Below are 14,879 nucleotides of genomic sequence, written 5' to 3' on the forward strand. Positions count from 1 at the left end.
ATAATGCAATGCACCATTATATTCCTACTAGGAATAGGAATACGATCGGTAGGGTGCGCCCGGCCACCTTCGAGGAATCTTCTAGGGCAGTCAGTGCCCCCCCTCCGTGTGTGTCTCCCTCCCCTCGCCAGCTCGCATCCCCGCCCTGTGGGCAGTGGCCAGTGGGCTGGGCTGGAATGGAACTCCCTCCTCCCGGCCCTTGTGGGCGCGCAGCAAGCGGCTAGCAGCTTTCCCACAGCTCGCTTTACCCCTCCCAACAAGCGCCACCAATCGCTGGAGACTGGAGAGAGAGAAGAACCAGCCACACAACTCTAATTACCACGCACTCTCTCTCTCTCTCCGTCCTATCGATCCCGGCCTCCCTCCCCCAGCCCCAGCGGATCGGAGCCCCCGGCTGGCTTCCTACCCTGCCCCCTCTTCCTCCGACGCGCGGGCGGAGGAGTTCGATCCGAGCGCGAGAGGGAAGGAGAGAGAAACTAAAGAAAGAGAGGGGCAGAGAGCAGACAGATAGGAGTGGTAGATATAGATAGGCTGGGGCTGGCCTCATCGCGGATAGATCCCCCTCCTCCTCCTCCTCACTCTCCCCAGCGAGCAAGCAACCAAGCAGCCAGCTAGTCAGTCTCCGCCAAGCAGGGACCGCGTCGCATCAAAGCCGCTGCCCGCAACAGGGACAAGGCAGGCCAGCGCGCGCTCGAAAGGGGAGGCGTCGTTCTACACGAAGACGAGGAGGAGGAGCCCTGCAGGGCGTAGCTAGCTATGGAGTTCGCGAGCTCTTCGAGTAGGTTTTCCAGGGAGGAGGACGAGGAGGAAGAGCAGGAGGAAGAGGAGGAGGAGGAGGAGGCGTCTCCGCGCGAGATCCCCTTCATGACAGCGGCAGCGACGGCCGACACCGGAGCCGCCGCCTCCTCGTCCTCGCCTTCCGCGGCGGCCTCATCGGGTCCTGCTGCTGCCCCCCGCTCGAGCGACGGCGCCGGGGCGTCCGGGAGCGGCGGCGGCGGGAGCGACGACGTGCAGGTGATCGAGAAGGAGCACATGTTCGACAAGGTGGTGACGCCCAGCGACGTGGGGAAGCTCAACCGGCTGGTGATCCCGAAGCAGCACGCGGAGAAGTACTTCCCGCTGGACGCGGCGGCCAACGAGAAGGGCCAGCTGCTCAGCTTCGAGGACCGCGCCGGTAAGCTCTGGCGCTTCCGCTACTCCTACTGGAACAGCAGCCAGAGCTACGTCATGACCAAGGGCTGGAGCCGCTTCGTCAAGGAGAAGCGCCTCGACGCCGGCGACACCGTCTCCTTCTGCCGCGGCGCCGGCGACACCGCGCGGGACCGCCTCTTCATCGACTGGAAGCGCCGCGCCGACTCCCGCGACCCGCACCGCATGCCGCGCCTCCCGCTCCCCATGGCGCCCGTCGCGTCGCCCTACGGCCCCTGGGGCGGCGGCGGCGGCGGCGGCGCGGGCGGTTTCTTCATGCCGCCCGCGCCGCCCGCCACACTCTACGAGCACCACCGCTTCCGCCAGGCCCTCGACTTCCGCAACATCAACGCCGCGGCCGCGCCGGCCAGGCAGCTCCTCTTCTTCGGCTCAGCCGGCATGCCCCCGCGCGCGTCCATGCCGCAGCAGCAGCAGCCGCCTCCGCCCCCGCACCCGCCTCTGCACAGCATTATGTTGGTGCAACCCAGCCCCGCGCCGCCCACGGCCAGCGTGCCCATGCTTCTCGACTCGGTACCGCTCGTCAACAGCCCAACGGCAGCGTCGAAGCGCGTCCGCCTGTTTGGGGTCAACCTCGACAACCCGCAACCAGGCACAAGTGCGGAGTCAAGCCAAGATGCCAACGCATTGTCGCTGAGGACACCGGGATGGCAAAGGCCGGGGCCGTTGAGGTTCTTCGAATCGCCTCAACGCGGCGCCGAGTCATCTGCAGCCTCCTCGCCGTCGTCATCGTCGTCCTCCAAGAGAGAAGCGCACTCGTCCTTGGATCTCGATCTGTGAGCGAGAGATCGATCAGCTGGCGAACTCGATCGATCGGGGGAGTAAAAAAGGAAAGTTGAAAATTTCCTCCTTCCGTCTGCTACCTTCTTCTTCACCTTTTGAGATTCCATTATAACTTTTGATCATAGGATCTAGAGTAGCCTTCTTAACACTTGTTCTCCGATTTTTCTTTCGGCCATTCAAATTCTTGTGCTGGCTTGACAATATATATAGAGAGAAGTTAGGCGAATTAATTAATCAATTATTGTTGCTTTCATATGGCTTGAAATCTGACTCGGTTTTTGCTTCGCTACTATTGCTTTATCCTTTTTTTGCTGGTATGATTGGACTCCTTAAGGTACCATTTCACTCTTATGTAGTTTGGTTGCACAATTCCGATTGTCGTATGTTCCTACTCCCTACATATGATAACACAACTCCAAATTCGCGCTCTCCACACCATCACTGCTAAGATCTGAATCCCTAGCACCATGAATGCGGTGCAATATACATCGTGCCTTTCTTGCATCATATGTGTGATCTGTTCTCGTCCTAGATTGGAGTTGCAACCGCAGTGTTCTCAGAAAGCATGGCAAGACAAGAACATTGACAGTCCATGTCCATCAGCAGCACTCAACTTACAGCCGGCAAAGCCTATGGAGCTAGCTAGAAGCATTTGCAGGTCAGTTGTTTAACTTCTGAATCGTCTCATCTTCTTTCATCGGTACTGCTCACCATCTCTCTTGTTTATATTATGAGTCCTGGTGCTGGCACTCTTGTTTTCATTTTCGTGCTTTTGCCGGTTGCCACTTTTCTGTACTGTTGCTCACTCTTTGTCCATACTACATATGTATACCATGGTGCATCATGCCATAATGTAGTAGATCGTATGGTAGGCAGTTAGTTGCTACGCGCGCACCACCACACAAGCAAACTGGAAGACTTCTCTTGTGCTTTTACGCAAGGTCAACTGAAAATTAACCCTACCGTGGGCTAAATCATGTCATGTGTAGTACGTTTGATTTGTCTGGGCCTTGAGTGGTATAGACTCCAATAGTTCTTTATGGCCCTCTGGCAGTCTGTAAAGGAGAGGGTGAGCCAGAGGGGAAGGCATTGCTACTGGCCTTAACTTCTTTGTACGTCTGATGGACGATTTATTGGGGAAGAGCCGAAGAGGGCCAGCCTCAGTACTAACACTACTGTTTCTGTAGTAGTAGGAACAGTGCTGCGTCGATATGCATCTCTCTCTCATGGAGATGGAGAGCCTTGGTTGCGTTCTGTGTTCTTGTCCTTTGTGTGCGAGAGACAGTGAGGAGAGAGACTGTACATTACCGTCTCTCCTCTTTTTTTTTTCTCTCTCTCTCCTTTCACTGCATTGAGTAGGTACGGCGTGTGTGCTAGCTCCTTGCTGGGAGCAATGGAGGCAAATGCCACGTACCGGCTCAGCAATAGGTATCCTTAACTAGTAAGGTGTAGGAGGGGGATCTTTTTGCACTGCTGAGGCTAGAATAGACATGTATAGATGCTGTGTCTACTGACAAAAGTACCTTTGGTACGTTGTAAGCTGGAAAAGGCAATGGGGAGTTATGGGGGAGGGAAAAAAAAAGAGCCAGGAGCAGTGTCTGCATGCATGTTTTTGCTTGTTATACGTTCTTTCTACCCTTTGCATATGGTTGTTCAATTCATCTTTCTTTTCTGATCATACAGCCCTGAGTCGGGGTATTATCTCAAGAACAGCGTCTTGTGACCTCGATCTCACAAAGAATATAGGAAGTCCTCCATATAAACTACATTTGTGGAAACAAAAAATTGAAAATCATGTGTAATTTAGACTCTTACAGGCGAAATATGTAAATGCTAATTAACTAACATATTCTGTCGTTTAGCAAGGAAGATGCATTGAGATGAATAGCCAAGTTCGTTAATTGTCCAAGCATAAGTTGCACTCCATTGCCATTTTTTGTAGAACACATGTTGGCGCATACCATACCTTGGTTAATCACGCTGTCACTGTGATATGTTAGACCTACTATAGCCAATGACCATTATCTCAAATAATGATGTGATGACTGAATGATCAGGCTAATTATTGCATAATGCGTATACTAGTTCCGTATTGATTTTTCTGCGGTTATTATCCTCCTTCATATTCCTAGAGAGAAAGGGCTGAATTTTGGCGCTCATATAAAGAACATAACCACATCTCTGTTATATTACTCTTTGTACGTACATGCAAGATATGTTACACATACAAAAAAGATGAGGTGGATATCATGTATCTGTATAGCTTGAAATGCTGAGGTATATTGATATTTATTGCTTTTGACAGTTTCATTGACATCTCCATCGCTATGGAAATCATTTCATGCACTACATTTCTGAAGAAACTTATTAGCTAGGTCTAATGGATTAACAATGCGCATACAGAAGGGCTAAAGATTTTAAGTATATCATCACAGTACTTGTGTTTATTTTGTATTACACTTTATGGTCTTTTTTTTGCGTATTGTTACCGTTTACATGTTGGGGAAGCAATTGTTGGAATGTACTACCTTCGTTTTAAATAATTGTCACCCGCTATTATTTTTGAATTAAACAGCGACAAATAAAAAAGAACGGAGGGAGTAACAATCTAGCCCGTGGATTGTCAAAACTTATATTGGTTACAATCTGGGAATTCTTAAAGTCAACTTGTAGATTTTAACAAAGCTGGAAGCTGCATATATAATCTGTGCAAGCTAAAAACATATATATGTGTGGCCTTAGTCTGTGTCAACATCTTATTTGTAAAGAAATCAAATCATACTGTTACATGCATGACCTCAATAGTCTGTACCTCAAGAGCTTCAACTGATCAGGTACTTTATAGAACATACCATGTAGTTGCACAACTAAATGATTTACCATGGCATCCCTTTCAAGATGGAGAATGTGTGTGCTGTGCTGGATTAAATTAGGTGTGCACATTTAATTCAAAATCAAGTATACTGGAAGATCATGAAGTTTTCTAAGCATGTATGTGTTTTCACTTTATTTTGTTGGATTTTTGTATTCTTACGAGTACTGCTTGGTGACAAAACCGTGTACATATTCCTAGCTTTTTCCTAACTATAACATTTACCTTCATTTGTTGTTAAATACACTTGGTGCAGATAACTTACATAAGGATAGTGGTCAGCCACAATATTTTGGAATATCATCTTCCTTTTAGAAACAGGTCTACGCGAACTTTCATTGACAACATTTGCATATATATATATATATATATATTCATTCACACTATCCATCTCCTAGTTTGTGTAGCATAAATGCTTCTTGGGTGTTTTAGTCTACCATTTTATTTTGATGCACATGCAAAAAAATTATCTACTAAATGATGAACACACATGTAAAATATTTATCAATTTCAATAACTAATTATTTCTGAGATGGAGGACAATAACTACTGTGAACCCCTAATGAGTCAACACCGATGAGCCATCTCCTCAACGACTGGACCACATTATGAGGACACCTTTGTTACCTATGTATGGATACAAGAAGGGGCTCACTAATCTCCAGCAGCGGCTACTTAGTACCCTAGTGTTCCAATCTTAGTTTACCATACTAGATCTCAACATTCTAGTGTCCCAATCTTAGTTCAACATATTAGATCTGATCATTTAAGAGATGGAGAACACCATTTCAAAGGGCATCAAGTCTCGTCACCAGCTTTCATATGCCCACATGATCTCTTATCGATGAGAGAGCTGGATAGATAGAGTATTCGGTCGATTCATGAGCTAGATGAGTCACCTACTCCATTCTTGATGTACAAATTGACCTCTATTGTGGATGGTCTGTAAAGCCCAAAATTTAGTAGAAGAAAAAATATAATAATAAAATAAAGAAATAAGTATATTGGTGATAGTGTTCCAAAATTTTTGAAACCTTTGTAATCCATTAGGATCCTTCCTCTTCGTTACCAATTGAGAGTACTAAATTAGTCAAGTGACCAATAAATAGATAAAGAAAGGATTGATCTCTTGATGATAATTTTTGGTGATGCATTTTATGGAAGACATAAATTAGACCTCCAATTTTAAATGAAGAACATAAAATAGGAATGAGAAGGGAAAATTTAAAAGGAACCCTTTATTCCTACCCTAAATGAATGACAAGAAAAATAATATTAATGTAAATAGTAGATGTTATATTTTTATTAGGGATATGTTTGATACTTGGAAATTGGAAGTTGAATTTGAATTGGATTTGAATGGAGAAATTAGAAATAAGGAAAGAAATTTGAATTTAATTACTAGAGTTTGAAATTTGGAAAGAATTGTAAATCAGGAAATATAAAAGATAAAAAAGAAAGAGAACTACTTGGGCCGGCCCTACCTCCATTCGGCCCATCACACTTTTCCCTCTGTGCGGCCCAGCGCCCGTGCGCGTGCCGACATGGGGGCCCCATATGTCAGCCGCGTCCGCGTGGTCTCGCGCACACTTGAGTCCAGGTGCTGACTGGGCGGGCCCTCTCGCCACTACTTGTCTGTGCTATGCACGCGCATCGCGCGCTCCCGCCGTGGCATTGACCTACGGGCCCGGGTTGCCAGTAACCACATGCACACCTAAACCGGTCTCGTCACTCGCTTCTGCGTGGGGCCATTTTGTCAGAGCTTTCCTCTCCGCTACAACAGACTCGTGCGGAATCGCCACGCGCGCCGCAACGGTGTGGGCCGAGATCTCTGCCGGGGCCAGTGCCACTAACCGCCCCACCTCGGTTATAAGGGCAGACACCTCTGTCGTGCGTGTGGTCGACCTCCCTTCCGCCACGAACCGTGCCCAATAGGAGTAGCCACCGTGCGCCATTACGAAAGAAACCTGCCGCCCGTGGTTTCCCTCTGCGCCAACGCACCGTCGCCGTCAAACCGTCCATCAGAAGCACCTGGGCGTGGGCAAGCCGTCTGCACTCGCGGGGTGAATCGGGAGCCTTCGGAGCGCGGTGAATTTCTCATCGGTCAACTCGGAACACCACCACCGCGGACTTCATCGCGGGCAGCACCATCCTAGCCATCCTTCCTGGTATCAGCTATTTACACTCAATGATTATCGATGGCGAGCGGTTGACTAAATAGCATAGTGTGGTAACTGCCTCTACCCAAAGACTTTGTGGTAACCCAACATGGGAAAGCATACAATGAGTCCTCTCCAACAATATCCTATTCATACATTCTGCTTCTCCATTTTGCTATGGAGAAATGTTTTCAAATCAGGCAACTTATTGCATTCTAGCTGACCAACTTAGGCGATTAATCACGATTAACCATGATTTGTCGGACAACTTAGGCGATTAATCATGATTGGTCCAAACCGACTTGGACGATTAATCACGACTAGTCACAATTAATCGGACAACTTGAAAACATTGGTGTGGAGTACCAATTGTGGTGTAGTGTCTAGTAATACGGGTGCCCCGACAAAACTTCTCAAATCCTTCTAAGCGGAACTTAGTGCCTCGGACGACCGATTGGATGCCTCGCCGGCGTGCTCCGCAGTGTGAGCAAGGCGGCGCCACAGCGCTCAGCCGGCTTGGGGGGAGGACTCACGCTGACCGTACGATCCATCGCATGCGGTCAAGATTAGAAGCACGATCGTTTCGGCTGGTGGAACGCTCACTGTTGGATTCAAATTCAATGGGATCGGGGGAAATGGCCTCCAGATCGTTGATCTCGGGATCAACGCTACTCTGCGCGTACCGGTTCAGTTGAGGGCTGACTAAATCTGTGACGTCCACTTCAAATCCGATGGCCGAGATCTAAACCTACCCCTTCACCGTGTACTATTTATATAAGAACCCCTGGGGTTTCCATGAATTAACCCGCAGTCCATGTCTATTGTGTAGCTGAGTCTTAATACATTTTGCGCCAGAGCCCTTGTCCTTTCCTGTATTTTAAGCTCAAACCAGAGATTTAATAAAACTGAGAAATCCACTTAGAAAATGATTTTCAGCATAAAATTAATTGCAGAAACTTGTTAAATCCCTAGAAATTTCATATTAAGTTCAAATTAGTTTATTCCAGTTCCTATAATTTTGTAATAATGTTGTTTATCACATAGTGTCTTTGTTTTGACATGAAAACCAAATTGAAATGTTGAAAGTCGCCTAGAGGGGGGTGAATAGGCAAATCTAAAATTTATAAAGTTTAAGCACAACTACAAGCTAGGGTTAGCGTTAAAAATAAAGTCAAGTCCTCAGAGCACCTAGAGGGGGGGGTGAATAGGTGATCCTGTAAAAACTTGAACTTTAATGCCACAAAACTTGGTTAGGAGTTAGCACAATAAAGCCAAGTGGCTAGAGAAGAGTTCTTGTAAGACACGATAACCACAAGAAGATCAACACAGATAGACATAGTGGTTTATCCCGTGGTTCGGCCAAGTTCAACACTTGCCTACTCCACGTTGTGGCGTCCCAACGGACGAGGGTTGCAATCAACCCCTCTCAAGCGGTCCAAAGACCCACTTGAATACCACAGTGTTTTGCTTTGTTTACTATATCTCGCTTGCGAGGAATCTCCACAACTTGGAGCCTTTCGCCCTTACAATTTGATGTTCACAAAGAAGAACGGAAGTAAGGCTGGGATGAGCAACGCACACAAGACACAAAATCAGAGCACAACACGCACACAAGTCACAACTCGAGCTCACAACACAACCCAAAGTGTTCTCTACTCAATATGGAGCTCTAGTTGCTATCTCAAAGAATCAAATGCGCGGAATTGGTGTCTTGGTGCTTAGGAATGCTTAGAGAATACTTAGTGTGTTCCTCCATGCGCCTAGGGGACCCTTTTATAGCCCCAAGGCAGCTAGTAGCCGTTGAGAGCATTCCAGGAAGGCAATTCTTGCCTTCTGTCGCCTGGCACACCGGACAGTCCGGTGCACCACCGGACACTTCCGGTGCGGATTTCATTCCTTCTTTGGTGAAGCCGACCGTTGGAGATTCAGAGCCGTTGGCGCACCAGACACTGTCCGGTGCACACCGGACAGTCCGGTGCACCCTTCTGACCGTTGGCTCTGCCACGCGTCGCGCGCGGATTACGCGGCCTACCGTTGGCCCGGCCGACTGTTGGCTCACCGGACAGTCCGGTGATTTATAGCCTGAAGCGTCCCGAATCCTCTGGGACTCAAATGTGATACAATTACTAGTCCCAGGAGGCTAGTAAACACATTTATACATCAGATGATACCAAATCTGCTTAAATGAGACAAACCTACAAAGGTGGTGAACAACTTTAAGAGTTGGTCCACAACTCGGGACATATCATCAGAGTGGGGCTGAAGCAGCCCGATATACGCAGCGAAGCAATTCAGCGGTCCAACAGCCACAGGCAAGGTTGGGAACAGTCGTAACTCTTACCCGATCTCCTTTTTCTGAAAAACAACAAATAAGCAAGGGTGAGTACAAACGTACTCAGCAGCCCACCTTCACCCGCGGAATGGGGAAATCAGATATAATGCATGGAATATGTGGAGCTCAGGATATTTTGCAGAAACAGCAATATTTTATGCAGAGTTGTTTTGAAAAACATTTTGTATTTTTGCAAAGCGCATCCTCTCCAAAAGGAGCAGGAAGTTTTTCAGTATTATAACAAAATCCTCTGGACTAAACCATCCAGGTATCTCAGCAGTTTCCCACTGGTTTTCCTTTTCAAAAACAGCTACTGGACTTCCCGTCCACCATAGCTCACGGCTCAACCGCCGAACCTTTTTAGAAACCACTTTTCTCAAAAGCATCTCTTTTTTTTGGAAAACAAAACATTAATTGTCATACCATACCAGACTCGTCCATTCCTGTGGACACAGACTATTCGAATAGGTTTTCAAACTCTGCGCAGAGGTGTACACTTTACCCACTAGTCCGGCTCTGCGATCTCATGATCAATGAGATCCGAATCCGAATCTCGTTCTTTCCTCGCACGTCCTAACCTTAACGGTTATCCGGAAGGAGTCAGGCCACCACCATGTCCAAACCGGACAAAACTTTCCCCCTCCTTATCCTCCCGGTGCTCCCCAGACTTCATAACCCTGGGGTTGGACCGTACGAGTTCAGATTGAGTGACTGCCCACACAGTCTCGAGTGGTTGTACTATTAAAGAGTACATGTAGTGAAGATGACAAACCGGTCCTTATATGAGGGGACAATCCTTCTGCTCACGCCTAAACCAGCTGAGCCAACACCTTAGGCCCTCCCCTAAACCAGGGAGTCCCTGATTATCCCACTCACAAGGTGATAAGGGTGAAAACCCTTCATCACACACATTTTGAAAAGCATTTTCTTTTGAAAACTCACACCTTTTCTCAAATCATTTGGAACATATATATCAGGGATTGATTGCGGCAAGCGGCTGGGTGGCCATAATAACTTGTCTTAAAATCATATCATGCATAAAATAACAGGCTGAGGGTTGTGGTTGCAAAACATAGGTAATTTATGCATCAAAGGGATCCAGTGAGCTTGCCGTGCTTATTCGGCGAAGGGGGAAGGAGAGCTCGCGGAACTGGCTTCTGGCTCCACCGCCTGGCATAGACTTGCAGATCTGGCCTCCACGAGATGGCACGAACGCTCCGATAACTATGCAACATGAACAAGCAAACATACAAACCAGCAAGTATACCAACAAATATTTAGTATAGTGGTCAGAATAGCGATATATGGATGGGTAGAGTCTTGAGTAGAATCTGTGTCATGTGGTGTTGTGATATTACTGGTGGTGGAGCGGAGGTGCTTACCAGGAGGGTGGACTGGAGGCGAAGCGACACTATGTGTGTAGCCGGTAGAGCAGAGTAACTGAGTGGGTGGGGTGTTTGCCTTGGCTGAGGGTGTTGAGTGTGTGTGGAGAGGGAGAGGGTAGCTGGGTGTATTTATAGCTGGGTGTATGTGGTGTAGCACAGTGAAGTTCACTGTTGGTGAGAATAGTGACGAATGAATCGTCTGACTTAGTATGAATAGGAGAGTTATAGGCAGAATATGGGACAAGAGTATTTTGGGAGTTTTCTGGAATATGGACCATGCTTAAGGGATGACATGGTTGGGTAGGGAATAGTTTGATAAGAATTTAGAAACGAGATTTATTGGAATCTGAGTTTGGGAGCCTGGTTCGAAGGATTCTCAAAGTTAAGCGTGCTCAACTTGGAGAAACCTAGGATGGGTGACCAGATGGGAAGTTCCCTACTGGAAGAAAAATCACAGTCACCGGAGTTCGTATGACTGGAATATGGGTCTGGCTGGTCTTAGGTGGACTGGACAACATGATGTACGAGTAGTTGAAATTTGGGATGACTAGATGACCGATGAATAGTAACGATGATCAGTAACGATGAATAGTGGCGATGGAAAAGAAAGTATAGATATCATCGATGAATAGTAACGATGATGAATAGTAATGATAAATAGTAACGATGATGAATAGTGTATGTGAATAGTAACGATGAATAGTAATAGTGAATAGTAATGGTGAATAGTAGTGGTGAATAGTGATAGTGAATAGTTCATATGAACGAACGATGAACGATGAATAGGAACTATGAACGAACGGACGAACGATCGAATGATCGGACGAACGAACGATCGGAATTTCGGCAGCATAACGGCAGGAAAAGATTATTTGGACGAACGAACGGACGAACGATCGAATGATCGTACGAACGAACAATCGGAATTTCGGCAGCATAACGACAGGACAAAGATTATCTAGAAGAACGATGAATAGGGACTATGAACGAACGATGAACGATGAATAGGGACTATGAACGAACGATGAACGATCGAATGATCGAACAAACGAACGATCGGAATTTCGGCAGCATAACGGCAGGACAAAGATTATCTGGAAGAACGATGAATAGGGACTATGAACGAACGATGAACGATGAATAGGAACTATGAACGAACGATGAACGATCGAATGATCGAACGAACGAACGATCGGAATTTCGGCAGCATAACGGTAGGAAAAAGATTATTTGGACGAACGAACGGACGAACGATCGAACGATCGAACGAACGAACGAACGAACCATGAACGATCGGACGAACGATCGAACGATCAGACGAACGAACGAACAAACTAAGAACAGGGGGACGAACGATCGAAGAACGATCGAACGATCCTTGTGCTAGTGTGTGCTTGTGTGGAACATGGAGTGGGTGTGTGGGGGGGGGGGGAGAGAGTTGCCATGAAATGGCTTGGGGTGGGATGAGAGGAGGCCCTTGCCCCTCTATTTATAGCCATGGCGGGGGGATTAGGGGGAGGGATGAGAGGATTAGTGGGAGGATGAGAGGATTAGTGGGAGATTAGCATGTATTTGTCTTGTATAAGTGAGATTTGCTTGTAGAGCTCACCGTATGACACTGGAGGCATACGTATACGTATGAGCATGAGGAAAGTTATGAAGAAAATATTTATAGGGACTTGAAAAATGATTCTGAAGGCATTTCTCAGGAGGAAAATATCTGGAGATATATCGGTGGAATATTTGGGCAGTATTTCTGGAAAGAACTTGAAGAGGATCACTAGGGAAATATCTAGGCAGTATTTCTGTAACAATTTGAGGGGATCACTGGGGAAATATTTGTAGGATATTTTGAGGAGGATTTTAGAGAGAATATAGACCACTATATTTTATTTGTTGATATCAACTTGCAAACAAACATTTTGAAATGAAATTTGAAATTCATTTTGAATTTAGAGCAAGTTTGAGAAAATTTCAGGATTTGAATTTTTGGGATGCTACAAATCTACCCCACTTAAAAAGAATCTCGTCCTCGAGATTCGGCTTAGAAGGGTTATGGGTATAGCTTTACTTCAGCTACATATCTTCACTTTGCAACTCTTCGAGGAGATGGAACTTCAACAAGATCTGGCCTGGCGGAGCCTCTGGTTGCTGATTGCAAACGCTGATTCTGGCTACTCAAAGATCATCTTCAGGCTTCTGGCTTTCGCTTGGCAGCTAGCTTATTGAAGAAGCATCGATGCCAACACACAAACCTTCTTCTTGCAAACTTATCCACATGGATTCCTTCCTTGATTAGTCTTCTGGTGCTTCATTAACGGAACTTGGGTGACCACTTCTCATCCAGAAACTTATAAGCTTCGGTGATCTGGTCCTCCACAAGCTTGCTACATGCCTTCTTCTTTTTCTCCATGACAGGAACCTTATTGGAACACTACCCCACTTAAAATGAATGAGGGTAGATCTCCTGAATCTTGGGGATTTGAACTCCTTGAAGTACCACATAACAAGGGTGTTACGGGTCCTTATGCTGCTGTTGCTGCTTGAGCTGGCTGCGGAGGGATGACTGGCACAAGGTTGATTCTGGGAGAACCTTCTTCTTATCTTCTCTTCACTATCTTCTTTTCTCTTCTCACCTTTCACTTTTCACTGCCTCTTTCTTTCTCTTTGCTCTTCCCACTCGAGGATTCTATCAAAGAGTATTACCATCATACAGAGGAGGAAACCGAAGATGTTGAACCATATACAACAGTCTTCAACCCAAGAATCACCAAGCATTGTGATCTTAGGGGCGAGGGAGTGGAAAAATGGAGTTGCTTGCGATTTGGCAGAGGGGATTTATCTGGAGTGTGCTTTTGCTTTGAGCGAGATGGGAGTTGAGGGAGATGGTGGGGGGGTTTATAGGCGAGCGGGGGTGTTCGGTTGCGGAGCAGTGGTGATGGAGTAGGTGCTACGCGGCAGCGGGTGCGATAAGGGGAGGGGGGCCTGGTGTTGCCGGCGATGATGGTGGCGGTGGGTGCGCTGCAAAGGTGGCGTGGGTGGCGGTAGTGCGCATGGAGGCGGGCACGCGTGCGAGGGGCACGGGTGAGTGGTGGGGTCAATGACCCTGATGTTTGTGGTCTCTGGTTCCAAGAATCTTTGCCTCTCTATATGGTAATAACTCCTTCTGTCCTCTTTTCCTGTTTACTTTGACTCAGGGGCAGTGCTTTGATTCTCACGGTCGGTCCTTTTGACTGAGCGGCTGGATAGGTTTCTTCTGTAGCTTGTTCCAGGCTTCAAGGGTAAGCTTCCCGGTATCTTCTTGGGTAAGGCACTTTTCTCTTGAGATGGGTTAAGATGAGAATGGAAGCATAAGGTGAGGATTAGATCTAATTTGTGATCTATGTTTTTTAGAGAAAACCTTTCTTAAAAAAAACACACAAGCTCAGCAATGATAAGCACAAACAAATCGAATGTTTTGAATAAGGGAAGAATAGAGTTTTTCCAAAGCACGGACTACTCAGATTCGGGGGCTAAGCATAACTACTATTGCTTGGCTCCTGAATTGAGAACTATGCTAAATGCAACTTATGAGCACTAACGTTAAAGCATCACATGCACTCAAAAGGGAGGAAAACATCAAGCGAAATTCATTTTGAAATGCCCTAGGGGGCAACACAAATAGAGTTTTTCAAAGCACGGGACTACACGATTAACTCTCATACATGCAGGGCTCTAGCCAAAGTGAAGAAAAACTTCACTACCCAATGCATGCAGAGGACTGGGCATACTAACTTCAGACCAGACAACTTCTCTTCTGGCAGGGCTGGCACACAACTTCAATCTGAGACATCTCCTGGATGGGTCAAGAGGGAGCTGACGTTGATGACTTCTTCTAGCGGCGACTGAGATGGCAGGACAGGGTCGAACTCTTCTTCAAGCGGGACTGGCTCTTGTAGCTCCTCTGAGGGCGGCGGTGCTGGCGGGGTGCTTGCAGCTTCTTCCTTGACCTCAAGGGATGGTGCTGGAATCTTCTTCGTGGTGAGGAACTCACACAACTTCGGCGGGGGATCTTGGGAGGATTCAGGGTGCTCTTGCTTATCCATAGCCTGAGGGGAGACTGGAATTCCTTCCAAGACTATGGCTCCTTCTGGGAGTTCCCA

The 14,879-nt window shown here is 46.9% G+C and overlaps 1 protein-coding gene across 1 annotated transcript; it reads left to right on the forward strand.

The window, feature by feature from the left end:
• Positions 1–235: 235 nt before the first annotated feature.
• On the forward strand, positions 236–2,061 carry LOC103646035 (B3 domain-containing protein Os02g0683500-like). Its single transcript, NM_001322952.1, is given in 1 exon segment — positions 236–2,061. A coding segment is annotated over 1 exon segment (1,230 nt). The 5' UTR covers positions 236–756; the 3' UTR covers positions 1,987–2,061.
• The last annotated feature ends 12,818 nt before the right edge of the window (positions 2,062–14,879 follow it).

Source organism: Zea mays, chromosome 2 (genome assembly GCF_902167145.1).
Source record: "Zea mays cultivar B73 chromosome 2, Zm-B73-REFERENCE-NAM-5.0, whole genome shotgun sequence".
Classification (NCBI taxonomy): domain Eukaryota; kingdom Viridiplantae; phylum Streptophyta; class Magnoliopsida; order Poales; family Poaceae; genus Zea; species Zea mays.